The following is a 26839-nucleotide window of genomic DNA, read 5'->3' as shown; positions in this document are numbered from 1 at the left end:
GACTCAGATGCACGGCTTGTAACTACTGGAAGCCGTGTATTCGGTGTTGTGGGCCCAAGCCTGTGGAACTCCCTCCTGAGTCCTGACTGAGATAAAACTATGGAACTTCCAACTGAGATTAGACAGGCACTCTCCTTGCTGAAATTCAGGCACATGACTAACACTTTCTTTACTTCTCTGGCTGACTTAGGCTGGTTCAGCAGCTGCAGCCCTATCTAAAGAGAAGCTTCCTAGCCACAGTGATGCATGCCTTCATTATGTTCAGGTTAGATTACTGCAAACTGCTCTACATGGGGATGCCATTGAAGATGGTTCAGAAATTGGTACTTGTGGGAGCTGGGGGCTCAGATTGCATAACATTTATTATATATTGGTTCAGTGAGCTGCCTGTGCATTTCCAGGACCAGTTCAAGGTGCTGTTTTTCACCCTACATTTGCCCTACATTTATATGAGCCTGCCCAGCCGTTGATATCAGGGGCTAATATCCCTGGCATGTTAGCAAGACCTTTTAGACTGGTGAGTACGAGGGCTTTTTCAGTGGTCAGCACTTACCTTTGGAACTCCTTCCCCAAGGAGATCTATATGGTCTCATCACTGCTGATCTTTAGAAAACCTTTAGAAAACATCTGAAGACATATTTATTTAACTCTGTGTTTGGCTGTACAGGAGAAAAAACTTTAGCTGGGGATTTTCTTGGCTGTTCATTTATTTTTGTACTTGTATTGTTATGTGTTTTGTAAGCTGCCTTGTGAGGACGAGGTGGCCTGAAATGTGAGTTCACCAGATTCCAGCTGATTTGCACTTACTCCGCCAGTAAGTCCCATTGCAGTCAATGGGGACTGACTTTCGAGTGTTATTATTAATTGCATTTATATACCACATTTTCTCCAAAGAGCTTAAAATGGCATACATCTCCCTCTCCTCATTTAATCCCCACAATGACCCTGTGAGGTAGGTTAGGCTGAGAGGCAGTGCCTAGCCCAAGTGAGCTTCATAGCCGAGTGAGGATTCAAACCCGGGTCTACCAGGCAGGGATGGAAAGATCTGTGTGTTTCAGTTCTCTGTTTCTCATTTTTCCAATGTTAAATTCAGTCCTCTACATTTCTACAGAGATCTGTGATTTTTTTAAAAAAAATCCTCATGAAAATTCTCCACCATTTTAGTGTGAATTTCTCCAAATTAAGCAAATTTTTGTAGGCCATTTTGACAAAGGTGCACATTTTTGCAACCCATTTCTCATCACGTCATGCCTTTTTGCCTGTTATTTTCACTCATATATTCCTTTTTATGCCCACTTTCCCCTAACATATGCATTTTTGTAAATGTTGTTTAGTTGGCGAACTGCATCCCAAAATTCTAATAAATGCGAATTTCAAAGGAAGGCACTGTTTCGGTTCTCATATTGTTTCAGAAATTGTGGATTTGATAAATTCTGCTTGAAACGCGAACTGAATCGAAATTTTCACCCATCCCTACTACCAGGTGGCAGGTCCTAGTCGGTCCTAGTCCAACACTGTTAACCATTACACCACACTGGCTGCAGAGGATTGCACTGTCCATATATCAAAACACAAACGGAAAAAGAAACCAAACACAGGGATATATCAGGTGGAGGAAGACGGGAAAATAGTTGAAGTTACTCCGAATTCAAACTCCTCGCGCTCTCTGGCCCAACCCACTCCGAGCACGGCCGGAGACAAGCGGAAGTAGGGAGCCAGGACGCCGTTACCTTGGGAACCGCCTGGGTGACGTTACAACGGAACGACCCGTCAACCCCATCTTCGACTCATTGGTAGGCGCCTGTCATGTGGCGCTTCCGAGCGTTTGTGCCGAGGCGGAAGCCGGTTTGGAAAGGGGCTAGTAGGGGGCCTGCGGGAACAGAAGACGGAAACTCGTTGGGTAAGTGAAGGGCAAATGGGAAGAGTTGTCTGACGCACTGACATCCCCCACTTCAAGGTGTAATGGTTGGGGCTGAGTCCATTCTACCTCCTCCGGTGAGCGGGAGCTTCCATTGAGGAGTGGGGAGGACTAGTCATATACCTCTGAAGACGTTAAGTTAGAGGCCGATAAGGGTGTGTGTGTGTGTCTCTCTCTCGGTCTATCACGCGAACCTGTGGAGAAACGTAAGAGGAAGAGGTGTTAGCCTAACTTACAGGGGTGGGGGAGAGACAACAAAGAATCTTGTGATACCTTAAAGATTAGCTCATTGTGTTACGGCTTTTATGACAGTTTCATCGGCTGCGTTGTTGATCTAGGTAGGGCTGAGAGAGAGGGAGAGCGACTAGCCCAAAGTCCCCTGACATAGGAAGCTGCCTTATACTGACTCAGATCAGTGGTCCATCTTGCTCAGTATTGTCTACACTGACTGGCAGCAGCTCTCCAGGGTCTCAGATAGGAGTCTCTCCTAGCCCTACCTGGAGGTGCTGGGGATTAAACTCTGGGCCTCGTGCATGCCAAACATGTGCTCTGCTACTGAGCTAGACGGGTTTAACCGCTGGAGTCGGGACTTGAACCCAGGTCCCTAAGTCCTAGTCTGGCACTCTTAATTACTACAGAGCTGATGCATGGAGTATTATCCTTAATGGAGATTTATACACACCGGGTTGTAACGGGTGAGGGAGTTGTAAACAGTATGGTCAGAGGCAAATGAAATGCAAGAAACACAGGGAGTGATAATTCAGTTAGAATATGCACAAAATAAGCACAGTGACCCTTTACAGCAGCAAGGATGGGTAATAAGCAAGTTGGCTATGCTATGAGGAGACGGGATCCCAAAGGCAGTAGGTGGTTAATATACATACACCTTGGCCAGGGTAGTAGGTGGGAGAGATTCTGTGGAGACCTCCTCTGATGGAGGCCTTTCATCAGCAGTGGGATGGGGGGAAGAGGATCCCCAGGGTGCCTCAAGTCCTTTTTGCTGGAAGTGTGTCAGTGATCAGTAGTATCTTGGGAGAGGGTTTTTTTATGATATTGCATTAATATCCTAAGACACTGGAGCTCCAAGGGAGGAACTTTGTGCGTGCATTATATTTGCTTGTGGAAATTCTCACTTGGATTCTCAAATATCAGCTGAGCATATCTGACAATCCAAAGGGATGGAGGTGAATTTAAACTTTGATATTGAGGCTTTAGGAATCACTATGTAAGCTTTCAGGTTCTGAGATAGATTTAAGCTGCTGGCCATCTGTGTGCGTGCCAATGGCATGACAAAGAGTAGTTCAGCTTCATGTCTAAAGTAAATTTTAAACTCTTAGGCTGTAATCTTATACACTGTTACTTGGGAGTATGTAACTCAGTAGGACTTACTTCTGGGTAGACATGTACAGGACTGCACTGTAAATGATGACATTTCTCTGCTGTTAAGACCAAACAGTTGTGCAAAGTCCACTTGCACCAGGATTTCTGCCAGTGTTGAAGTGAATTTTGGATGATAGCTTCTTGCTCCAATTCTAACATGTTGGAGTTTGCTAAACTTCTTACTTATATTTTTACATATACTCTCAATAGTAAGGAGGAATGGGTTTATATCCTACTGTGGCGTGTGGAGGTGAAGCCCTATTGTTGACCTGAGATTGTCAAAACTGGTGCCTTCTGTTGGTACAAGTCCAAGAATTGATAGACGTTGCCATATTCTCTGTTACCGTACATTGTGATTCTGTCTCTCTTCCTCTGTTTGGCAGTAGCTACTAATTACTTTTTAATGAGCCACCTTTCCACATACTTGATAGCCCTGATAAAATGGCAGTTGCAGTGAGGTTATTTTCATCCTCACATTTTGTGGCTTGGTATATGTTCAGATCCTTTCAAAGTTCACTAGATTACATTCCTCTCAGTCTGCGGCTCCAATTAGTCCATCCTGGTTCTGAGACCTTCTTTATATAAAAGCAGGCATTCAGGCCATAAGAAGTACTCTAACATAGGGCAACCACTTTTAGTGCTGCCAAAGTTTTTCAGATAACCATGAGGGCTTGATCTCCCTCTCCCTCCCTCCCTCCCTCTCTCTCTCTCTCTCTCTCTCTGTGTGTGTGTGTGTGTGTCTGTGTCTGTGTCTGTCTGTCTGTCTGCCTGCATATTTTGTTTCTCAAATTAATACCCATCATGTAGGAGTACTACAAAGATTGGTAATTCATTTTAGCATATTTATCTGCCACCCTACCCTGCAGGACCTGAGCAACCTACAGCAATTTCGTCAAAGTTGTTCTGTCACTTTCCTCAACAGGTTTGCATATCTACATAATCTCAGTGAAGTGGTTTCAACACTTGTAAAGGGTCAGGTAGATGCTGTTGCTGTTTTTACTTCTGTCTCAGTAATGGTAGCACGGGAGTTAAGGGTTCACCGAACTGTGGTCAGGGCTTGTGAGTGCATTGCCTATCGCATCGAATTCATTCCCATACTGTGTATACACCATACATTTAAAACAGATTTTAAAAGCACATTTAAAGCACATGACTCTCCCTCACCAAGAACACTGGAAAATGTAGTTTGTTAAGGAAGCTGGGAATGATGGCTCTGTGAGGGAATAAACTACAGTTTCCAGGATTCTTTTGGGGGAAGCCACGTGCTTGAAATGATTGGTGTATACGCAGCCCCAATTTATGAAGCAAAGAGTGTTGCAGAAAACTGGGCACCCTTCTGCTCCTAGCAAAATCTCTGTCCAACCCCCACTTTCTCCACCTCCACAATTCTGTTTTAGTGCCAAGGGTAGGGAAGAGGTTGGCACCTCAGCTGGGAGCCACAAAGAGAGATTTGTGTACAGTGTGCCTGGCACGGCAAGTGGTTGCTCCCCAGAGGGGCAGCCTCCCGTCCCTTTTGACACGTTGCCTGATGATTTCAATTGAAGTGGGCATTGGCAAAGCCCCATGAGATACTGCTTCTTGCTGGTCTGTGTTTTTGCTAGAAGCTGTAGCAGCATCACTAGAACACGTGGGGTGAGATGAGTTGATGGGTGAGTGAGGAGGGGAGGGATAGGCCAGGAAAAGGGTGCAGGTCTGTCCACCAATCCTGGAGTGCATGGGTATGGTGTGACAGGGAGGCCTGGCTTTTGCCATTGATCCCAGGCATTCCATAGATTAGTAATTCCTTGCGCTGGTTCCCTCTCTCTCCCCTCTTCACAACAGAGGGCAAAGGTTTCACCCTCGTAGCTGCAAAGAGGGGGAGAGAAGGAAGCCCGTTGACTCAGTTCCTCCTGCTGCACCCTCTTTTTAGGCTGGTGTGGACTGTTCTAGTTATGAGGCTGCTGCCTGCCCTCTCTTCCAGTCCCCTCCTTTCCCTCTCCTTGGCGTGCCCCCTTTGCTACCCGTGCCCCCTTCCCTGATCCTGCCTTGTGGCCTCAGCTGCGATTGTTGTGCTTCCTAGTGTTCCTGAGTAATATACATATTCCCCCCCCCCCAGCTGCCAAAGTAATGACTCAGCCAGCCAAGTGCCAAACTCCACATCTGGGGAGGGAGTGGTAGAAGCCTGGGTACATTAGGGAGATTAAAGATTAGATTTTGCCGGTCATTCATCTGATAGTTTTCTGGAGCTTTAAGCTGGCCAGAGGTTTTGCCTTCCGCATTCCGCCTTTGGAATTCCAAGTAGTCCGTCTTTAGCATTCCATTTTGCTATAGAGTGCAGGTATGATTTCCTTTCACTACCAAAAGGAAAACCGAAGTGTTATACTGGATCCTGGAGGGATGCATTACTGTATGTTTGGTGTGTCTTACGCCTTCCTAATATACAAGGCAGCCCTCTCCTCCTTCACGCTCAGAGGAATGCACCCAATGCCATATTTATTTATTTATTTACTAAATTCATATCCCACACTTTCTCCCAGAAGGAACCCAGAGCAGCAAACAAGCAATAAAACACAAGAAGCATCTTTTAAAACCTCTTCAGAACAAAGCATCTTTTAAAAAAAATCTTAAAAAGCAATTCCAACATAGACTGGGATAAGGTCTCTACTTAAAGAGGAAGGTCTTTGGTAGGCACTGAATACACAATAGGCACAATAGAGCCTTTGGTAGGCACAATAGAGATGGCGCCTGTCTAATATTTAGGGGGAGGGAATTCCAAAGGGGAGATGTCACTACACTAAAGGTCTGCTTCCTGTCTTGTGTGGAGCGGACCTCCTGATGAGATGGTACCTGAAGGTGGCTCTCACCTGCAGAGCGCAGTGATCGACTGGGTATATAAGAGGTGAGACGATCTTTCATGTATCGTGGTCCCAAGCTGGATAGGGTTTTGTACACCAAAACCAGCACCTTGAACTTTGCCTGGCAGCTAATGGGCAGCTAGTGATAATGGTGAATGTTTGCTAGTTAATAGCATTGATAAAGAGGTTTTAACACTTTATTATTTAAAATTTAAAAGGACATTGCATGCCTCTTAGAGTGTGGCCAGATATGCAACTCAAGATGGTCCGAGGTGGGAGAGAAAGACTTCTGATGCCTCTGTTCCCCCTAGATCTGCTACCAGAGGCTGTGAGAGACCGCAACAGCAGCACACTTAGGAGGCTGTGGCCTGTGAGGTACTAACATCTGGCTGCTTCAGCAGCAAGGTCCAGGCCAAGAGAATCTACTGCAGAGTGGCAGTCGGAACATGGGTGAAGTAGAAAATTAATATGCACCTCTTGGCTCACTTTAGTAACTATTGCATTATTGTTTATTTTGTTGTATGGTAAACTGCTTCAAGATTAAATACTCCAAATAAATAAGGTGGCTTGAGTGGTTGAGGTACCCCTGCTGCACTGTGTAGAGACGTTTCTGTTCCTCTCCAGAGTCCAGCACCATGAAAACTGGTTCTGCCACAAAGTTATAGAAGCTGGCTGGGATCAGCACAGTGCTGATTGGCCGGCTCCAGTGACGTTACAACCCCACCTGATTCCTGGGAGGTTTCATAGCTATTAATTTATTTAAAAAATGAAAAGTGAAGTGATGACAAACTTTGACATGAACAGTCACCCAGCCTTCAAAACAAAAAAAATGAGAAAGACATTGTGGAATGGGCAAGGCAGATGATTCAATCAGCATTCAAAGTGCTGATAGGCAAGTCTATCAGGATAGGGGCAGGATAAGTTCATTTTGTGGGGGGGGGAGAAAAAATGAGAAAAACACTGTGTAAAGGTGTGTTTGTCTGCGCTCTCATTGCACGTACCTTACCAGTGCTTGGAGTTTTGCTCAGTGCTTCTGTTTTGTGTATGCAGAATTTAGAACCGATTTTTGTAAGAATCTGGGTGGAGGGAGTAGGCATAAGGAAGAAATTGGGAAGTGTGTTTGTGGGGCAGGCATAAGAAAGAGCAGAAACTGGGTGGAATGAAGAAATCCTATATCTGGCTAATAGGAAGGAAAGGAAACCTCATCTAAGCCAATGTTTTTGACCTATAACAGAAGTGACAGGTACGCTGTCCTCTGTAACTTGGAATAGTCTTTTATTTAGCCTCTTTTTAAGCAGGTGCTGTTGAAGTCTTATGAGCTAAATTAGCCTTCCCCAACCTGGTGCCCTCCAGATGTTTTGGACTACAACTCCCATCAGCCCATGTTTTGTTATTTTGCTGTTTATATAGTATAACAGCATCAGTGTGCGTGGCACTTTGCAGGATAAAAGACAGCCTTCTGGAATCTGGTGCCTTCCAGATGTATTGGACTACAACTCTCATCAGGCCAATTGTTGATGGGAGTTGTAATCCAAAACTTCTGGAGGGCACCAGGATGGGGAAGGCTAATTTAGATGGAAATCCCAAGACCTTTTGCCAAGGCTGACTATCTGGGATCACTGTTAGTTCTTCTGCTCTGACCCATTGAATACAAGTAGGCCTTAGTGCTCTGTACAAAGGCTAATGCTCTACAGCAGCCCCAGGCTCGCATTTACTTCCAGATTTAGCTCCGAGGAGCATTTGGGATCTGATGGCATGGGATCAGCATGTCCCCTTCTGGAAAGAGTTGGTCTAATTGGCCTGGTTCCATTAGAACTCTTGTTTGAAAACATGGTCACAAGAGTTTCATAAGCAACCAAGGCTCACTGCCATATGTGAGGAAGGGTACTGTTGCACTCTGGCGCAAATAGTTTGATTCCTCTGTTATGGAACCAACCAGCTCAGTTCCTGCAGTATCAGTTAAAAATTAAACCCAGTAGATCTGGGGAGTGAGGGGCATGGTTTTAGGAACCTGGGTTGCCACGCTAATTTGGCAGATCATGTACTATGAAGAGGAGAGGACTGTTAGAATCTCAGCTTCCTTTTTTTAAGAAAAGGTGGTGATAAGTTTCTAGCCCTCATGGATTGCAGAGAAAGAGACAATGTCTATGTAATTCCAGCTGGAGGGGGCTGGGGGGTTCCAACAGTTAGAGGACTGAGACCTTGAGAGCTGTTTGCATACAATATGTTTAAAGCAACACACTCTCTCTATCTCTGTCCTAGGAACTATAGTTTGTTAAGGGTGCTGGGAATTGTAGCTCTAGGATGGGTAAACTATAGATTCTTAGAGGGGGGATGTACTTTAAATGTATGTTGTGTATGAAACCAACTCCATTCACCACAACACTTAAATTTGTTCCTTGGGCATTCCCTCTTAATGCTCTCCGTCTCCCCAAATTTACCTGTTGCTGTGTCTGTATTTTCCTCACCCAGATTTCTCCTCCCCCTCCCAGCAAATGGTGAAGCCTGCAGCTTCCATCCCGCCCCCCAAATTTTGTAGTTGGGACCAGTGTGGTGTAGTGGTTTGAGTGTTGGACTACGACCAGGGAGGCCAGGGTTCGAATCCCCACACAGCCACGAAGCTCACTGGGTGACCTTGGGCCAGTCACTGCCTCTCAGCCTCAGAGGGAGGCAATGGTAAACCCCCTCTGAATACCGCTTACCGTGAAAACCCTATTCATAGGGCCGCCATAAGTCGGAATCGACTTGGAGGCAGTCCATTTCCCAATATTTCTAGTTCAGAAAACAATATATACACGCCACCTGGGCCTGGTTTATTCCAGTCATGGGATTTAGGAGAGAAGCTGGCAACGGAACTGGAATTTTGATCCAGTGCCCCAGCATTCCAGAATGCTGAGGAGACAGAAAGATGAGTTGAGTGTCAGAGAGGAGAGAATCCAGCCCCTCTTGCCCTCCCCACCAGACCCTCCTTTCCCTCCTAGTTAAAACCCAGGCAGCCACTCAGCCCTCAGTGCCCCCCTCCTTCCTTCCCTCCGCATAAAGCTAGAGACCAAACCCTCCCTCCCCTTTCTCTGGCTGACTCCTCCTTCAAGGCGGGGTCAGCTTGTCCACTTCCCCAGCCGTCTTTTAAGCCGGCCGGGCTGGCTGGGCAGGCAGCCAGTGGACATATCTCAACTCCGGACAGCATCAGGAAGCCGCAGCCCTAGTCCTTGGGCAGCGGTGGGTGAGTACCAGCTGCACAGCCCCTCTGCGAGGGTCTTGCAAGCAGCTTGGGTGTCAGTTGCCTCACCTCCCTCAGCCTCCTCTGCAACCTGTGGGTAATGACACTGGCCTCCCTTGCAGAGCTGTTGTAAGGATTGTGGAGAATGTGAAGGGTTTTGAACGCCAGACATGTTGGTGGTTCTTAACTCATTGAATGTCTGTCTAGTGGATGGGTTGTCTCTGTGGAGGGGGAAGGAGTGTCCGCTGCTGCAGATTCCTGTCAGTGAGGGCTGGGCCTGCCAGTGTTGGGTGGGGTGGCAGGGATTTGCCCATACTGCATCAGGGTCCAGTGAATGGCAACCCGGGGGCTGGGTGCGTGGGAATCAAGGATGGACATCGGAGACATCACTGAGGTGTGGGCTGCCCGTGCTCCCTTTCCTGCTGGTGCCATCCAAAAAGAGCTGGCTTGATTCTCACTGGCCCCGCCCCTTCATCCTGAGTGAGGTTCCTTGGTCACACGCGCGTGACGGAATGTTGGGAGAGTGGGACAGAAGGCACCGGGAACTGCTGCTTCTAAATGTGAATGTTGTTTTAAGTGATGCCTGCTCTGCCTCACAGGGCTTCCCACCTGCACAACGGAGACATGGAGGCAGAGGGAGCAGGGAACGTGGAGCGCGTAGCTGAGACAGTGACAGGGGAGTGTAAGTAAGGGGCAGGAGGTTCAGCAAAGGCGCTCCCTTCCTAGCTCTCACTTTTTCAAAGGCTGCTTCTGCTTGGGGCCGTCTTCTCTTCCTCCCCCCCTTTCTCTTCAGGGAGCCCCTGTCTCAGTCTCCCACCTTCTTCCTCATGCAGGCCCCCCGGTTGCGGATGCCATGGATTCACGGCCTCTGTTCCAGACCCTGCACATGCTGGCTGAAGACAACGCCGCCTTCTTCCAGGACAGCACCAGCGAGACGGGCCGGCGCTTTGTGACGGCCTTCACGGCCATCCGGGAGCACGCCCGGTGCCTGGAGCCGGTGCTCAACCACTTCTCCACCATCTACCACATCTTCGACCTGGACGAGCACACGCCGGCCAACGGCTACCGCAGCCTGGCCCAGACGGTGCGCTGTTGCCTGGCCCACATCATCCACAAGAGCCGCTACGTGGCCGCCAACCGCCGCAGCATCTTCTTCCGGACCAGCCACAACTGCGCTGAGCTGGAAGCCTACTGCGCCGCCTTGACTCAGCTCCGCGCCTTGGTCTACCTGGCCCAACGCCTCCTCACCCACAACCCCCCGGGCTACCTCTTCAACCACGAGGACCGCAGGCTCTCGGAACAGTTCCTCCGGGAGTATCTGGCAATGCACAAGGGCTGTTTCTACGGCCGCTGCATGGGCTTCCAGGTGAGGGTGCTGCAGGAGCAGGGCCTCTGGGGAGGGTGATAGGTGCAGCCAGCATGGAGCTTTTTGGAGTCTGAAATTGGCCTTTTGCAGGTCCTTGTTCTTATTCCTGGGCGTTCCCAGCCTCACATGGAGGCGACGGGGACTTGACCTGGGACCTTTTACATGCAAACCAGATCCTCTGCCACTGAGCTACGGTCCTTCCCCTCCTCCCTCGGAGCCCCAAACCAATTACTTTTGTGAGCCCCGTGACTTCATCTCCGTTCCTAACTGCAACTTGACTGAAGGTAGCATAAGTGCATTTGCTCACATTCATCCCTTGTTAGCCTGGCCTGATCTCTCCGTCTGTTGTCTCTTCCAGCTCTGTTGACATTTAGACTGTATCCTCCTTGGGGCTGGAAGCTGCCTTTTCATTATGTTGCTCTGTAACGTTTTATTAATATTTTTTAAACGTAATGACCATGCCATATAAGCATAGTAGTGGCATCGTATTAGCTTCCCAGGAGACATCAGCATCCGCTCCTCAAAAGACGTCTGCACTCCTCCCAAGAAGCTAGACCTGTGCGCCACAGAGCTCATGCTGGTCCCTGCCAGCTGCATGGCTTCCCGATCTGATTTCCCTGAAGGAGCCTGTGTAGTGAGACCAGCTTGCCATGGACCTTAGTCAGACCTTCCCCATCACAGGAAGCCAGCCCTGGCCTTCCCCTTTTCTTTTCTCCACTTTTCCACGCAGGCTGCGGCCTTGGCATCGTGTCCCTGACCAATGTGTCATGCAATCACGCAAGTCTCTGTAGCCCTCCTCCTTCTCCTCCTGCCTGTCATCACCCAGTCTCATTAGAGAGGAGTTTCCCAGCTGACTTTGGATCTCAATCGGCACTCTCTCTCCAGACCCATCGAGGGCCCTTGCAGGCAGGAACATCAGAGTGACTTTGCGTATCACTCATTTTCCTAGCTGTGGTGGAGAAACCTGCATGTTTGGTTCTCCCTGTGCTTTCTCTGAACAGTCTCTGCTTTGTCTTTTTTGCATGTTTGGCCCAGGCTACGGGAGCCAGGCCAGGCCTCGGGTGCGAGCAGAAGTTCCCCAAAAGGCACCTCCTGTTAACCGCCTCCTTCTGTTTGGCAACTCTGGCTACAGATGTCTTGCTCGTTCCACTTGCCTTTTTCTTGCTCAGAACCAACAGTTGCACTGGAAAGCATTGCTGGGCTCAGGAGGAACCCAGGAGGTTCCTCTCTTGCTTTAACGTTGACTTTTTCCCTCGCAGTTTGCTCCCTCGATTCGGCCCTTCCTGCAGACCATCGCCATCAGTCTCGTCGCCTTTGGGGAAAATTACAAACGTCACGTGTCTGGCATTGGTGAGTGACAGGGCCCAGGCATATCTCAACACATTAGCAACCTGGTGACTGTGTTCCTCTCCCCATAACACCTCCCCCCCCCCCAGCATCACAAGACTTGTCGTTCCCTACCCATAATGCATCACTGCCTATTTTTCCAGATTGCGTTGCTGGTTGGCTGGGAGAAATGCTGTTCTTTTAATTAAAGTACAGGGCATATATCTCCAAGGGCAGAAAAGGTTGCCAGATACATTCCTAAGGTGCTTGTGGCTGCACATGTTTTTCAGTCAGCTTCATCTCTAAACACGGTTAGCCTATCTCAAGTCAGGAAAGATTCCATTTGCTGTAGAAGCAGCATGGCACAAGGCAGGAACGAGCAGTTTTTGCAGTGCATAGTTCCTGCATGTGTGTCTTGCCCCCACTGTACACAGGAACTCCAGTGGCTCGGCAAGATGCATTGTTGCAGATAGCTGCTTTTGAGCTCACTATCCGCTACTAGCGTCATACTTTTCATACACGTATGATAGCAGCTCTCTTTGATTTTCCCCTCTTTTTCTGGAGTGGACATGCCGAGGGATGAAACCGTAGGCAGCTCCTTTCTTGAATCTCAGAGCGGGATCTCTTGCCCTGGGCAGTGGCTGTCACCCACCCCTGTGATCTCTCTCTCTCTCTCCTGCCCCTTCCCCCCTTTGGTGCAGGTGTGGCAGCTGGTTCACTCTTCACCAGTGGGAAGCTTGCTATTGACCCCGAGCTGCGGGGGGCCGAGTTTGAGCGCATAACTCAAAACCTGGATGTGCACTTCTGGAAAAGCTTCTGGAACCTCACCGAGATGGAGCTGCTGGCCGTGAGTCTTACTTGAGGGGAGGCAATAGGAGGCCAGAGTTGCTGAAGGGAAGGGGCCTTAGCTTGCAGGCGGCCCCTGCACATGTCAGGGGGAAGATTTGGGGAAGGAGGGATGTGAGGATGGCAGTGAGGCCAAGGCGAGGGTGGCGTTCTGAGAGTTGCAGCACGTGTGAACAGTGGACAAAGCGATAGGTTTCGTAGAGGAGCCTCTGTAGTCTGTTAACGATGTGGGCTATCTGCAGTTGCTGAGGGCACTGTGCCCCCATTCCTGAAGGGAGTACCATGTGCCAAGTCCCATGTGGGCAAACTGCCTCAGATATTCCTGCGGGGAGCTGTGCTTTGGATGTTAGGTCCAAAAGACCACCTTGACTGCGGGTGTTGCAAGACCCTGTGCCTGCTGGCTGGCCTCTTTCCACCTGGGCTGGCAGGGCAGGGACCTAACAGATTCCAGCCACGAAAGCTGCTCCTACCAGAAGATGCTGGAGACCATCGGGATGGTGGGGCTGGAATTCTGGAGGTCAGTTATTTTTGCTGTTGCTGGGATTATGTTTTTGCATTCTAATGTCATACCTTATTACAAATTATAAGGGTATTGCTTCAATTTATTGCATATTGCATATTGTATATTGACGGAGGGAGTTAGTGACTTTTCTTCTTTCATGTTGTGAGCCGCCTTGAGCATGGATTACTATGGAATGGCGGCATACAAATGCAGTGTGATGATGCTGAAGGGGGCTCATGTTGCTTCTGTCCTCTCTGCAGTCTCTGGCCAGCATGGCTTCCTCCCAGGTTCGGTTATCCCGGGCGTTGCTGGTGCCGCCACACTCCTTCGATCTGCCTCTGGTTGCTGACCCCAAGCTGACTGTTACCATCACTCCCCCAGTAGCCCACACTGGACCGGGAGCTGTCCAGATGAGACTCATCTCCCACGAGCTGCGGGAGGGACAGGTGAGGAGGCGAGAACAGCCACGGGAAGCCTTGGGCCTTTGATGAGCGTGGCAGGCCTCGAGGTGGGGGCTTCAGCGAAAGCTGAATGCTGGGCTTTCGTCTTAGGCCCAGAGACCTCCTGGCAGACCTCCTGGCCTCTCAATCTGGCTTTGGGACTCTCTCTAGGCCACCCCTCTCCCCAGCCTTGCTCCACCCCCTCCTCGAGTGCTTGAATGTGTCCTTAAAACTGTAATAAGACCTCTTGCTTGCCCAGAAGGCGAGAGTTGTGTGGAGAGGAGCGTAAAAACACCTTTGACTTCTGCCTGGTTGGAATGTAAGGCCACTGTCGCGTCCCTCACACCACCCTCTTTTGCATCCAGTCAGAGCCACCGCTGGCATGGGCTGCAAGAAGATGGCCCCCAAGGGGATGTGTCCCTTGGGTCAAAAAATGTCCCCTCCCCCGCTCTGGGCAAATGGTCTCACAGCGTGGCAAAACTGTTCCTGGATGGATGAGAGGGACGGCTGTGTAACAGAATGTTCTCCCACATGTCAAATTTCTTGAATGTAGAAAACCCGATGACAGTGACAAGGGAGCTGGGATGCAGCTTTTTAATTACTCAGCTGACATTGACTGCTGCTGCTTTGCCTATTATTATTAGAATGGCTTTCATTGTAAGTCACTTGGGATATTATTTTTAATAGAAAAGCAGCGTAGACACATTTTAAATACAAGTCTGTCCTTTTCAGTGCCCTGGTTCAGAGGTCACAGCAAACGTCAGGCTTCTCCCCTTCCTCCATCCCTGCTCCCCTTCTTCCCTCACTTGCGCCAGCTACCTTCCTCCAGGGGGCAAGAGCAAGCCAGAGTTTGCCATGGATGACGAGGAGAACCGTGGTTTGTCCCAAGGCAGGAAACTGCTGTGCACGAGGGGGAGGTCGAGCTCAAGGTGCCTCGGGGGCTTGTTTACATGGTGGCAAACCAGGGCTGAGGGTTACCTGAGTGTACTGGGTCTTTTCTTTTGTTTAAAATGGACAAGCGTTCAGCCGTGCAACTCCCTGCTTGCGTTCTGGAGTGCGGCAGTGCAGGAACAAATGATGTCCTTGTTTGTCAAGAGAGCCTTTGAGATGTTGATGGCCCAGGGACTGGCACTGCCGGGCAACGCAGGTGGATGCCAGCTGGGCCCTGTTTGCATCTTGGGGCCTGGCACCGCATTCTCTGCTTCTGCTTCTCCCGTTTCTAGGACAGCGAGGAGCTGTGCAGCCTTATGCGGCCGGAAGGCACCCTTGCCCTGGAGCTGCGTTGGAAGACCAAACCGTTGCCTCGCTCGCCTTACCTGGTGGTGCATTTTCACGGCGGTGGCTTCGTAGCCCAGACCTCCAAGTCGCATGAGCCCTATCTGAAATCTTGGGCTCAGGATTTGGGCGCCCCCATTCTTTCCATTGACTATTCGCTGGCACCGGAGGCGCCTTTTCCTCGGGCCTTGGAGGAGTGTTTCTATGCCTACTGCTGGGCCATCAAGAACTGCCACCTGTTGGGTGAGCGATGAAGTTGGGGCTGGGAGATTAGATCTGAGTTCTGCTCAACATTTTCTGTGAAGAGCTAGTTGCTAAGACCCTTCTCGGAAGCTGACTTTGTCTGCCTAGCCCAGTGTAGTCTGTGCCAGGCATGGGGAACTTATGCCTTTCCAGATGTTGTTGGACTACATCTCCCATCATCCCTGGTCATTGGCTATACTGGCTGGGGCTGGTGGGAGCCAAACAACATCTGTAGGACCACAGATTCCCCCTCCCTGGCCTATGCTTCATGCTACCTGAGTCCCTTTTAAACCAAAGTTGGGGACCTTCTGCATGCAAAACGTGTCCTCCTGCTAAACCATTGGCCTAGTACCAAGGGAGTGGATTCTGGCTGCAGTTTGTGGAGGGAGACTACTGCTAAGACCTTGTTTTGGCTCCAGGGTGAAGGGATCTTTCGTTTCTCTGCTCCATGGTCCATTTTGACCACCTCTTCCTAAGGAAGCTGTGCAACGCTATAGCCCCAGAACACCAGAAGAGCCTGCTGGATCAGGCCAGTGGCCTATCTTGTCCAGTGCTCCGTTCTCACAGTGACCAACAGATACCCATGGGAAGCCACAAGCAAGACCTGACTACAAGAGCACTTTCCCTCCTGTGGTTTTCAGCAACTGGTATTCAGAGGTCTACTGCCATCGACAGTGGAGGCGGAACACAGCCATTGTGGCTAGTAGCCGTTGATAACCTTATCCTTCATGAATGTGTGTAGTCTTCTTTTAAAGCCATCCAGGTTGGTGGCCATCGCTGCCTCTTGTGGGTGGGAGCAAATTCCATAGTTTAACTATGCACTGTAACCGCATCTGTTACTTTTTCCAGGGCCCTTATTTAAATAAAATAAATAGCTATAAAGCACCGGTTAGTTTTTGCACTGTGCTCTCTTCCAGGCAGAAAGAACAAGAATTTCCTTGGTGAATCAGGCCAAGGATCCAGCAGTATGTTTATGCTTCCAATAGCATGAAAAGAGAGAGAAGAACAAGCTCTGGTGTTTACTGGCACAAGACTTTTGTTTTAGCTCTAAGTATTTGAGGGTGAAATACTTCTCCTTCAGCGGCTTGACAGGCTTGCAAGGTCTTTACATTTAGAAACGTATTGTTCTGAACTTCAGAACCACCTTTGAACAAGGCAAAAATGTTCTTTCCACGTCTCTGCACGCCTTGAACAACTTGTTCGCATAGAGCTAAAAGAAAAGTCTTGCACAGGTAAGCACCGGGGCCTGTCTTGATTCTTTGTGGTCCTTTTTCACCTCTTCCTACGTGCTACATGCTTCCATCAACAGCCACCGGCCAGGAGCCCCTTAGTGCTCAAAGCCAGGGCCTTCCCACGTTGTCTGTCCTAAGCCACTAGTATTCAGAGGCATTCTGTTTCTGGGTTTCAAACAAACACCCTCTCCCATTTGTCCCAAATAGTTCTGGCTTCTCTCCACTCCTTGGCAGGTTCCACAGCCCAGACGGTGTGTCTTGCGGGAGACAGTGCTGGCGGGAACCTCTGCATTACGGTCTCCATGCGAGCGGCTGCCTTTGGGATTAAGATGCCGGATGGGATTATGGCGGCATACCCGGCCACCCTCATAGAGGTCTCGGCCTCGCCCTCCCGCCTCCTCACCTTGCTCGACCCGCTCCTGCCTCTGAGTGTGCTGTACAAGTGCCTCAGTGCCTATGCTGGTGAGGAGATCTTGGGGGCAAGAGGTGTAGCTCTCTGTGCTGCAGAGGTGGGAGGAGGGAAGCAGTGGGGGTGGGGGGCTGTAGCTTGAAGGTGAGTGGGACTGAACCCAGGGCTACAGGGGGATGGGGATGGGGGCTGAGAAATTGTTGTTGTTGTTGTTGTTGTTATTATTACACTTATATCCCACCTTTCCTCCAAGGAGCTCAAGGTGTGTACAAACATAGTTCTCCCCCTCCTGATTTTATCTTCCCAACCCTGTGAGGTAGGGTAGGTTAGGTTAGGCTGAGAGATTGTGACTGGCCCAAGGTCACCCAGTGATCTTAGTGGCTGAATGGGGATTTGAACCCTGGTCTCGCAGGTCCTAGTCCGAACCTCTAACCACTACACCACGCTGGCATGCGGTGATTGTTTCAAGAGGGCAGTGGCGGCTGGTAGCTCCATGTCAGTGGGACAGTGGAATCTATACTGGTTTTTAGTCTGAACGAGCTGTCCAGGGTGCTTCAGCAACTTGAAAGTTTGGACTAAAACCCGGAGCGGATTCCACTGCCCCACTGGCATGGAGCCACCAGCCACTACTGCAAGAACAGAGTTATCCAAACCGGATTGATTCGAAGGAAGCTTACTCACAGTGTTAAACAAATATCTTCTGGGATTGACAGCGTTTCTGAGCAACCTTATGTCCATGTAGATTTGAGATCTCTATATATCCAGTTATGTGCTACATGCAATTATTTTCACTGACTTTTTATCACTTCAGTTTTTTCTCTTAATTATAGTGTGGCTGACTGTTTTTGCCATTACATATACTATCTCACATCATTATTTTTTTTGGGGGGGGGCGGGAGGGATTTCTTGCACCTACGTTTTGGCACTCCTTTCCTCCTTGTATTTGTTCTTGGGATACATGAAGTGGCATCCCTAGCTTATTCTGGCCCTGTGTTGCCTGCCCTCCTCGTCAGCTCTCCTGCAGTTCGGGCAGGGATGCTTTCCGCAGCTCCCTCCGGCCTGAGGTTGTCCATTGGAGATTCCATGGATTGAACCTCGGGCTGTGTGCTTGCAAGACGGATCCTATGCCCTCCTCTAGTTAGGGGAAGGAGGAGCAGGTGACGTCAGGTCCCAGCCAGCGGAGTTCTCATCACAGTCCTCCTCGGAGAAGGAAGAGCAGGGCGCTCGGAACTTGGGCCCAGCCCTGCCCTGGGTTCCATCTGAGGGCGAGAGGCCAGGGTCCTGTGACGTGGCCCAGGAGGGGCTGTCTGCACCAGGGGCAAGTTTGGCCTCTGACATCGAGGCTGAGCAGGCCCTGAGCCCGAGGGAGAGGTGTCGCCTCTGGTGCCAAATAGAGACCCGGCCCATCCGGAGGAGGGCCTGACTACAGGCCCAGATTCATCAGGAGTAAAGGACTCCTCAGGAGTAAAGGTCTGGCTGCAGGTGATGGATGGGAGTCAGCTGAGGTTTGGGGTTCAGCAGCTCCAGCATGAAACCCCAGCGCTAGGCTGGCAGGGCTGCAAGAACAACGCCTATGCACCAGCTCTGTACCTGACCCACCTGTAGATTGCCCAGGGACCCCGGACCTGTCTTGCCCCTTGCCTGCGCTGCTTGCAGGCTGCTTGGCTTCTGACCCCAGATTCCTCCGGCCCGGATTCTTGCCTGATTCCCCCCTCTTCCTTGGTGTTGAGGTAGGCTCTGGACTCTGATTTTGGACTGACCCCGGGTGCTGCCCTTGTGCTGCCCTCATTTGTGTTTCTGTTGGGGAGTCTGCGCCTCCTTGGGAAGCATGGGGAGAACCGGACAGGTGAATGGAGGCCGTTCGTGGTCTGGGGAAATGGAGTTTGGGGCACCTATCTGAAGGAGCGGGGAAAGGAGCAGGAGGGAGAAAGAGGAGTGTTTGGCTGGTAACCAGGAAAACAGGAGGTGACAGGTGTAGGAAGGGGAGCCAGAAGATTTTTTTTTTAAAGTACAAAACATGAAAGTAAGGGGATATTTCTAGGCCTTACTACTTTTTCCTCTCCTTTCTCTGGCCACCAAGGGATGGAGCCGGAGCATTCTGAGGACCCCACCCTGGAGAAGCTGAGCCCTGTGAACATAGTGCGCCGAGACACGGCCATGCTCTTCCGAGACTTGCGCCTGGGCGCCTCTGCCTTGTTCGGTTCCTTGCTGGACAACACAGGGAAGATCAATGGGGCAGATGCACCAACAGGTAAGAATCATGCGCCCCCTGCCCTGTGTTGCCAACTTTCTTGCTCTTCCTTTCCTGCTATCCTCTCACCTGCCCTGTCTCTGCAGGGCGCAGCCCCTTCTCCCGGTGCCTGCGGGGCTACTTCAGGGGCCCTTTGGCCCAGCTGTGGTCGATGTTGTCCCTGGCGAGACTCTTCCCATCCCAGGGCCCAGCTCTTACTAACCCGGCAGCTGGTAGGAGCCACCTCCTAACCCTCATGGCATGCGATCCTGCTTGAGGCAAGAAGGGGGGGGGGTGAGGCTGCATCATTGGCATCCCTCCCTGCTGAACAGTCCCAGGTGTGAGTCCTGCTTCTGGCTTGGTTGACCTGTGCACTGGGATCATCCCAGCAGGGTTCCCGTATGGAGCCGGATGGCGTCCTTTGGCTGGCTCTGCATGGCATTTGTGGGATGGGCGGGATAATGCTTTAGGGATGGGGAATCTACAATTTTGCATGGCTGCCATTCTAATTCTGCAGTTGGGCTGATTGCCACCCCCTCAAATTTGGCATGTTTGTGTGAGGGCCTTTCAGCTCTCTTTCCGTTTTGCTCTTTCAACGACTCTGTGAATAGGCAGGTTGAGATGAGAAAGTAAAAGAGAGAGCAGGCACCTGAACCTGCCTCTCTCCTATCAAAACCTGATATTTCCTTGACTCACTTCTCTTCCACCACAACCTGATTCAATACGCTGACCTTGTTTGCGCCAAATTCCTGGTTTTGAAGACTTGAGCAAAAATGGTCTCCCTCCTCCCTCGCCTTGCCTGCTGCAGTCTTGAGGGCTAGAAACTTGTTTCTTTCCTTTCTCCCAGCCATCTCTTCATGTGAAAGCTGAAACTTTTTGAAATTCAATAGGCCGTGTTCCCTACAGTGGCAATCCTTGGGAATTCCTGCTTGCACAACCTGAGATAGTTATGGACTGTTAGGCTGGATCAGGACTGTATGCTGCACGGGCCCTGCCCAATGCAGACTGGCATTGCTTAGCACATGTTCACAGCATGGCACAGGGCATCAAGGAAGATTGTCTTGCTTCCCATTGACTCTTCACCAGTGTAGGAGAGGTGCACAGAGGGAAGGGATTTAACTGTGGAAGCTGTTGGAAAAGTAAGCAGCAAAAGAAGATGGGGGCAGGGTTTAGCTAATGATACAGATTGTGGCCGTGGATATTTGCATACTCATAGGGAGGGGCCATAGCTGAGCGATAGACCCCATGTTTTGTGTGCAGAAGGTTCCAGCTGTAGTCCCAGGCAACTCCAGATAAAGGGATCTTGGGTAACAGACATGGGGAGGTCCATTGTCTGAGGCCCAGGAGAGCTGCAATCAGAGCACTGGGCTGGGTTGATCAATGGTCTATCTTTGTATTTATTTATTCTTAAATTTATATCCCGTCCTTCCTCTCAGAAGGAGCCCTGGGTGGCAAACAAAAACACTAAAAACACTCTAAAACATCTTAAAAACAGACTTTGAAATATATTAAAAACATAACATCTTTAAAAACAATCCGCTTCAAAAACACCTTAACAACCAATTCCAACACAGACGCAGACTGGGATAAGGTCTCTACTTAAAAGGCTTGTTGAAAGAGGAAGGCCTTCAGTAGGCATCGGAAAGATAACAAAGATGGTGCCTGTCTAATATTTAAGGGGAGGGAATCCCAAAGGGTAGGCGCCACTAAGCTAAAGGTCCACCTCCTATGGAACAGACCTCTGATAGATGGTATCTGAAGGAGGCCCTCACCTGCACAGCACAGCGATCGACTGGGTATATAACGGGTAAGACGGTCTTTCAGGTATTTGTAGAAGGCTGCTTTCTATGTTCTGTGCAAAGGCGGCTCTGGCCTCACTGTTGGAGGCTGTATGCCTCTGAATGCAATGCCAGTTGCTGGGAATCTCAGGTGGGGAGATTCTGCTTTCAAGCTTCCCTTGGGCATCTGGTTGGTCCCTTCTGAGAACAGAGTGCTGGACTAGATGGGCCTTTGGCCGAATCCAGCAGGCTCTTCTTGTGTCCTATTCTCAGAGCAAGGTCTGCCCTTACTTCTTATAGGATGTCCCAGTGCTGCGCTTTATTCTGGATTTTGGAGGGGGTGATTGTGTCGGAAAAAGCAAAGCCGTAGCAAAGGGGGAAGTGGGGAGCAGTTGAGGGGCCCATGGCAGGGAGGACAGGGACTGGTGGCCCTCACAGTCTCCAAACAATGTGCAGACGTTCTGCCCCCTCTAAACTGGAGCCTTTTATCACAATCCCGAGGGATGTCTCCTAGATAAGATGCTTGGAAATCCACACCCAGGTATCACATTCTCTCTGTTCAATATCGGGTTTTGCATAAAGTAGTGGGAGATCAAAGCAGCTGTGGTCGTGAACGTGGAGAAGAAGGGGGCAAGTTTATCCCTGCTCATCCTAAACTTATAATGACGGAAAGTTGCAACTGGGCAGATATGGAGAGGGAGAAAAGAGCCCTTGAATTGGGAGCAGAATTTTGGCTCTGAAAGAAGTAGGGTGCTGGTGGAGGGAAGAGAAACATAAGAACATAAGGAGAGCCTGCTGGATCAGGCCAGTGGCCCATCTAGTCCAGCATCCTGTTCTCACAGTGGGCAACCAAATCCCTGCTCTGGGAAGCCCACAATCGGGACCTGAGTGCAAAGTGCACTCTCCCCTCCTGTGGTTTCCAGCAACTGGTATTCGGAAGCTTACCGCCTCTGACTATGAAGGCAGAGCACAGCCATCATTGCTAGTGGCCATTGATACCTTATCCACAATAGAGCTGAGTCCCACTGTGGTAGAAATGGGGGACTGGGGGAAGGGACGGTGACTGAATGGAGCAGGCCCTCATTTTCTGTTCCCCCTGCCCTGGCTCACAGAATCGGTGAGGAAGAGCGTCTCTGAGGTGGGTCTCAAGTCCAAGTCGCTCACGAGTCACAAAGACTCCCGCAAGAGCCAGACCTGCCAGAACCTGTCCTGTACCTCTGATGCGCCTCTGGACCCAAGCCCTGCCCCTGGCCCAGGCCAGCAAGCCAGCTTCTTTCTGAGTGACATCGAACACAAGGCCACATCCTCCAGCAACGACAATGGCCTGACTTTTCCCGATGGCTTCCAGCCGCTGCGCTGCGGCCAGCCGGCCTCTAGCCTGCCCACGGAGCTCTCGCCCATCGTCAAGAACCCGTTTATGTCACCTCTTCTGGCCCCCGACGGAATGTTAAAGGGACTGCCGCCCATCCATATAGTGGTGAGTGAGCCTTGCGGGGGCGACGGCAACAGGGCTGGCCGACCAGCGGCCTTCCAGGTGCTGTCAAGACTGCAGCTCCCATCATCCCTGGCCATACGCCATGCTGGCTGGGGCTGATGGGAGCTGGAGTCCAACAACAACTGGAGGTTGACAGGTTAGCCACCCGTGCGCTTCCAGGATTGTGTGGTTGCTTGGCAGGGGGTGGGGAATGGAGCAAGTTTCAGCAGTGTGTGTTAAGGCAGCCTTTGCCAACATGGTGCCCTCCAGACGTTTTGGGCAACAACTCCAACCCACTCGAGCCGGCTTGGGGCTGATGGGAACATGGCTGTCCTGGCAGGGGCTGATGGGGGTTGTAGTCCAAACATCAGGAGGGCAGCAAGTAGGTGAAGGCAGTCTTAAGGGAAGAGGCTCCAGTGCGCTTGCTGGGGTGGCACAAAGCAGAGGTGAGGACAAGGGCAACTATGTTGGATCTGACCAGTTAGTCCACCTAGCTTAGGATCCTGCCTGCCAAAAGCAGCTAATTGGATGCCTCTTGCACCATGGGAATATCCTTCCTCTCTTACGAATTCCCATTCATCTGGTGATCAGAGAGATGCTGCCTCTGAATCTGGAGATGCCACTCCTCCATTTCATGGCAATTAGCTGCTGAGAGACCAATCCGGTGGGTGCCGGGGTTGGCACTGCCAGCGAACTTGCTTGCAGCACTGAACCGGCTCCACAGCATTTGCAGTTTGAAAAAAATACAGCTCTTGGTCACATCCTGCAGTCAGTCATCTATTTCCGTGTGCATGTAAACTTTAAAAAGTGTCAACTGGCTTCATAAAGACAACAATCCTGTCCTCAAAAAGAGAGGTTTGAGCTCTTTTTTCTCTCTCCTCCTCCTCTCATTGCATCCATTCTCACTTTCCTTTTCCCCACGCTCCTCCTTGTCCTCCGGACTCCTCCGCCCTAGTGAAAATTAGCTTGAGGGTCACCTGCGGCACTTGAGTCACAGGTTGCCCACCTTTGGTTTACAGGTGATAACTGCTATCTTGAATTAACGCTGCCACTTCTCTCTCGCGCACGCTAGGCCTGTGCCCTTGACCCCATGTTGGATGACTCTGTGATGTTCGCCCGGCGGCTTCGGGCTCTGGGGCAGCCGGTGACCCTGCGGGTGGTGCAAGACCTGCCCCATGGCTTTCTCAGCCTGTCGCAGCTGTGTCGCGAAACTCGCCAGGCCTCGACTCTCTGCACGGAGCTCATTCGGGACATTCTGGTTCCTGCGGATCCAGCCTCTCAGCAGCCCCTGCCGGCCTCCTCCCTCCGGAAGCATCGCAAGCTGGAGCGGACCTCCCTCACTGGGGCCGCCGATCGAGGGGCCAACCACACCCCTGTGCAGGAGAACAGCGCGGGCGCTGCTGAACAGGCGGGGCCGAATGGCTTGGCCACAGGGGGTGGCGCTACCCCCAACTCCGAGGTTGAAGCAGCTGCTGGCGCTCAGGAGCTCCGACATGGGAGTGGTTCCCCAGGAGACCAGCAAAGGGAGTCCAGAGACAGGTCTGCACCCTCTTTGGATCCCAGCCCCCCAGATGGCACAGTGGGCAGGGGGGTGGGTGCCTGACCCCTGCTCTGCGTCACTGGGACAACTTGGTTTGAGAATGTGTGGCGTGACTTCCTTTTGCAGTGGAAATCCCTCTTGGTGCTTTTTCTCAGTTGGTGATGCCCAAGTACAGTGGCCCAAGACCCCCTCCTGCCATTGATTGGGGGTCTCCTGTTGCTACCAAAACCTGGGGGTCACATTGCTCCCAAATATGCATTCTTCCCATCTCCTGGAATGCTGTTTTTATACATTTAGGGCTTTTTTTTAAAAAAAAGGAACTGCGCAGAAGTCTGCAGCTGATGTCTCCTTGAGGTCTCGGAGTTTGTGTCCTTTTTTTCACACTCTCTTGCACAGCCTTCAATACCTCTGCTCCTTTCTTTGCGCTCAACCACCCCTCCTTCCCACCCATAACTCTCCAGTGTCCCCCGAGTACCTCCAAGGGAGGATCCGTGTTGGGTGTGTGATTTAGCACAGCGAGCACAAGTGGTCGTCCTCCCTTCTCAGTTTTGGGAGGAAGGGGAGGGGGACAAGCGTCGCTCTTCCAGGACTGCCTAGCGCTCCCTTAAAAGCACTGTGCACCCTGCCTCACTTGCACAATAAGTGGTAAATAGCCACTGCCCAGCTGACTGGACCACCACTTCTCAACATTAACCTTGTTCTGGGGAACACATTCCATCGCACTGTGACCCTCCTATACAAATCTGCTTTCTCCACTACTGCTGCCACCTCGCACACCATCTCCTTTTGCCTTTTATTGTTGTTGCTGCTGCCATGAACCAAACAGGAGGGGAGTTGAGAGGAGATTGGGTGCTTTTCCCCTCCTGAAAAGGGCTATGGTATTCCCTCCCCACGCTCCTCCTGGGGGCAAAGAAGGGGACAAACTATTTTTGTAAATAAAAAAAGTCTGTTTGATGTTGAGTGTACTATCCTCTGTACTTGGGATCCAGGGCAGAGCATGTGTGTAGGTGTGTGTGCCTGTGTTTTCAAGCAGTCCTGGGTAAGAGAAGAGGCAGCCCACAGGCACGATAAAGCTCCCAAGCTAAAGGACTCTGCTTGGCGACCAGGATATCATGCGATTCAAGACAGCAAGGGAGCAGGTGGTTACATAGACTGGCTACGCTAATAACACTGCAGAAGTTACTAGCCCATAACATTTTATTTAGAAACATAGGAAGCTGTCTTATACTGAGGCAGACCAATTGGTCCATCTAGCTCAGTATTGCCTACACTGACTGGCAGTGGCTGTCCAAGGTTTCAGGCAGGGGTCTTTCCCAGCCCTCTCTGGAGATGCCGGGGATTGAACCTGGGACCTTCTGCGTGCAAGGCAGATGCTCTACCGCTAAGCTATGGCCCTTTTCTATGGGTTTGTGCATATCTGTATGGTCTAAAAGAGGGTGAGGGAGAAGAACTGGATTTATACATTTCCCCTGCTTGGTCACCTGGAGGGGTCACACACACCCCTGCTAATTAGGAGCTGGATGCAGGCAATGAAAAGGCACCTTTCTATTGAGCTGTACCTATGATTCCTTCTAGCCCAATGCTGCCTGCTTTACCTGGCAATGATTCTCTAGCTGCATCTCCAGCAAAGATTTTTCCTACACTGGTTTAGTGAGATTCTTTAGAACATGAGGTGGCAGGGATTGAAGCCAAAACGCCCTACTTTTGCTTTGCCAACTGTAACGGAGTGAAGGGTTGCAGCCCTAAAGAAATTGTGCAAGTGACTGTTGCTTTGCATCATGGAGTTTTGCCTCCTTATGGTATGAGGCAATTTATTATTATTTTTGTAAGAGTGGGTTGTGAAAGAAAATGAAGCATAGGAGTGGGAAGAGGTTGGGGAGCAAGAGGAGGTGCGGGAACACCTGATTTTGAGGGTGGGGACATACAGTAACCGAGCATTTGTGAGAAGGGGAATGGGTTTCACAAGTCACTGGTTCTTCTGAGCCTTCAATCACAGTTTATATGAAATCCAGGCTTGCAGCGACTTCCGGGTCCTGTGGGTTTGGCCTCTTGCAAAAGGCAGACAATTTCTTTTATCATTTGGGTGGGAGTGCAGTAGAGATCCTGAGGGCATCCCTCCAGTAATGGTGGGGTTTTGCTGGAAATCAGGCTTATTAGGACATGGGTTTATCATGCGTTCTACCCCCTCCCTGCCCCCAAACCACCTGTGAGGATAGAATGCCATGCCAAAGAGACGGGAGTGGAGAAAAATGTAAAAAAATAAAAAGATGCCTGCAGAACCATAGAGGCAGCTGCCTCTGCAGTAAGCCGTGCAGTATATTCAGGCCAACCTCGTCTTAGCAAGCCTCACAAAAGTCGAATGGTTTGAATAGACTCAGCCTGGGCTGAGGGGGTTTCAACAAGGAAAGGTTTAGTTTTTACTTTAATGCTGTTGCACACATGCTGCCTGTGCCTCCTGCGAAAAGGAATGGATACAAATGTGATAGATACACCTCTTTAGCTTCCGCAGTACATCATCTTCTGCCACATTGCACACAAAGGCAAATTGTCCACTCGAGGTCTCTGCATGATACAAGCCCTCTGTCATCATGGTGGCCATTTTCCTGGAAAAATGGACTGCTTCAAGTTGATCCCGACTTATGGCGAACCTATGAGTAGGGATTTCATGGTAAGCAGTATTCAGAGGAGGTTTACCATTGCCTCTCTCTGAGGCTAGTCCGCCCCAGCTGGCCAGGGCCTGCTCAGCTTGCCACGGCTGCACAAGCCAGCCCCTTCCTTGTCCGCAACTGCAAGCTGGGGGGCAACTGGGCTCCTTGGGACTATGCA

General features: G+C 50.6%; 1 protein-coding gene across 8 annotated transcripts; it reads left to right on the top strand.

The window, feature by feature from the left end:
- Positions 1–1759: 1759 nt before the first annotated feature.
- LIPE (lipase E, hormone sensitive type) lies at positions 1760–24967 on the top strand. Of its 8 annotated transcripts, none has more exons than XM_061597098.1 (12): positions 1760–1900; positions 6444–6507; positions 9952–10034; positions 10186–10718; positions 11978–12068; positions 12746–12891; positions 13653–13838; positions 15056–15350; positions 16817–17044; positions 19072–19242; positions 22112–22476; positions 23546–24967. In XM_061597098.1, exons 1-12 carry the CDS (start codon positions 1807–1809, stop codon positions 24074–24076), a joined length of 2787 nt encoding a protein of 928 aa, XP_061453082.1. In that variant the 5' UTR covers positions 1760–1806; the 3' UTR covers positions 24077–24967. The 8 variants fall into 8 exon arrangements, with proteins under 8 accessions (XP_061453082.1, XP_061453083.1, XP_061453087.1 ...); XM_061597100.1 differs by having other exon boundaries at positions 1865–1900; positions 6444–6582; XM_061597101.1 differs by lacking the exon at positions 1760–1900 and adding an exon at positions 1907–1995 and having other exon boundaries at positions 6444–6582.
- The last annotated feature ends 1872 nt before the right edge of the window (positions 24968–26839 follow it).

Source organism: Rhineura floridana, chromosome 15 (assembly GCF_030035675.1).
Source record: "Rhineura floridana isolate rRhiFlo1 chromosome 15, rRhiFlo1.hap2, whole genome shotgun sequence".
NCBI classification, from domain to species: domain Eukaryota; kingdom Metazoa; phylum Chordata; class Lepidosauria; order Squamata; family Rhineuridae; genus Rhineura; species Rhineura floridana.
Note: the sequence above shows the minus strand (reverse complement) of the source record. Positions and strands in the feature narration are given on the sequence as shown.

Bases quoted from the DNA above. Each gene is read 5' to 3' on its own strand.
- LIPE (XM_061597098.1), top strand. From the start codon at position 1,807: ATGTGGCGCTTCCGAGCGTTTGTGCCGAGGCGGAAGCCGGTTTGGAAA. The intron at 6,508-9,951 runs GTACTAACATCT...TCTGCCTCACAG, and splicing joins AGGAGGCTGTGGCCTGTGAG to GGCTTCCCACCTGCACAACG. The intron at 15,351-16,816 runs GTGAGCGATGAA...ACTCCTTGGCAG, and splicing joins CAAGAACTGCCACCTGTTGG to GTTCCACAGCCCAGACGGTG.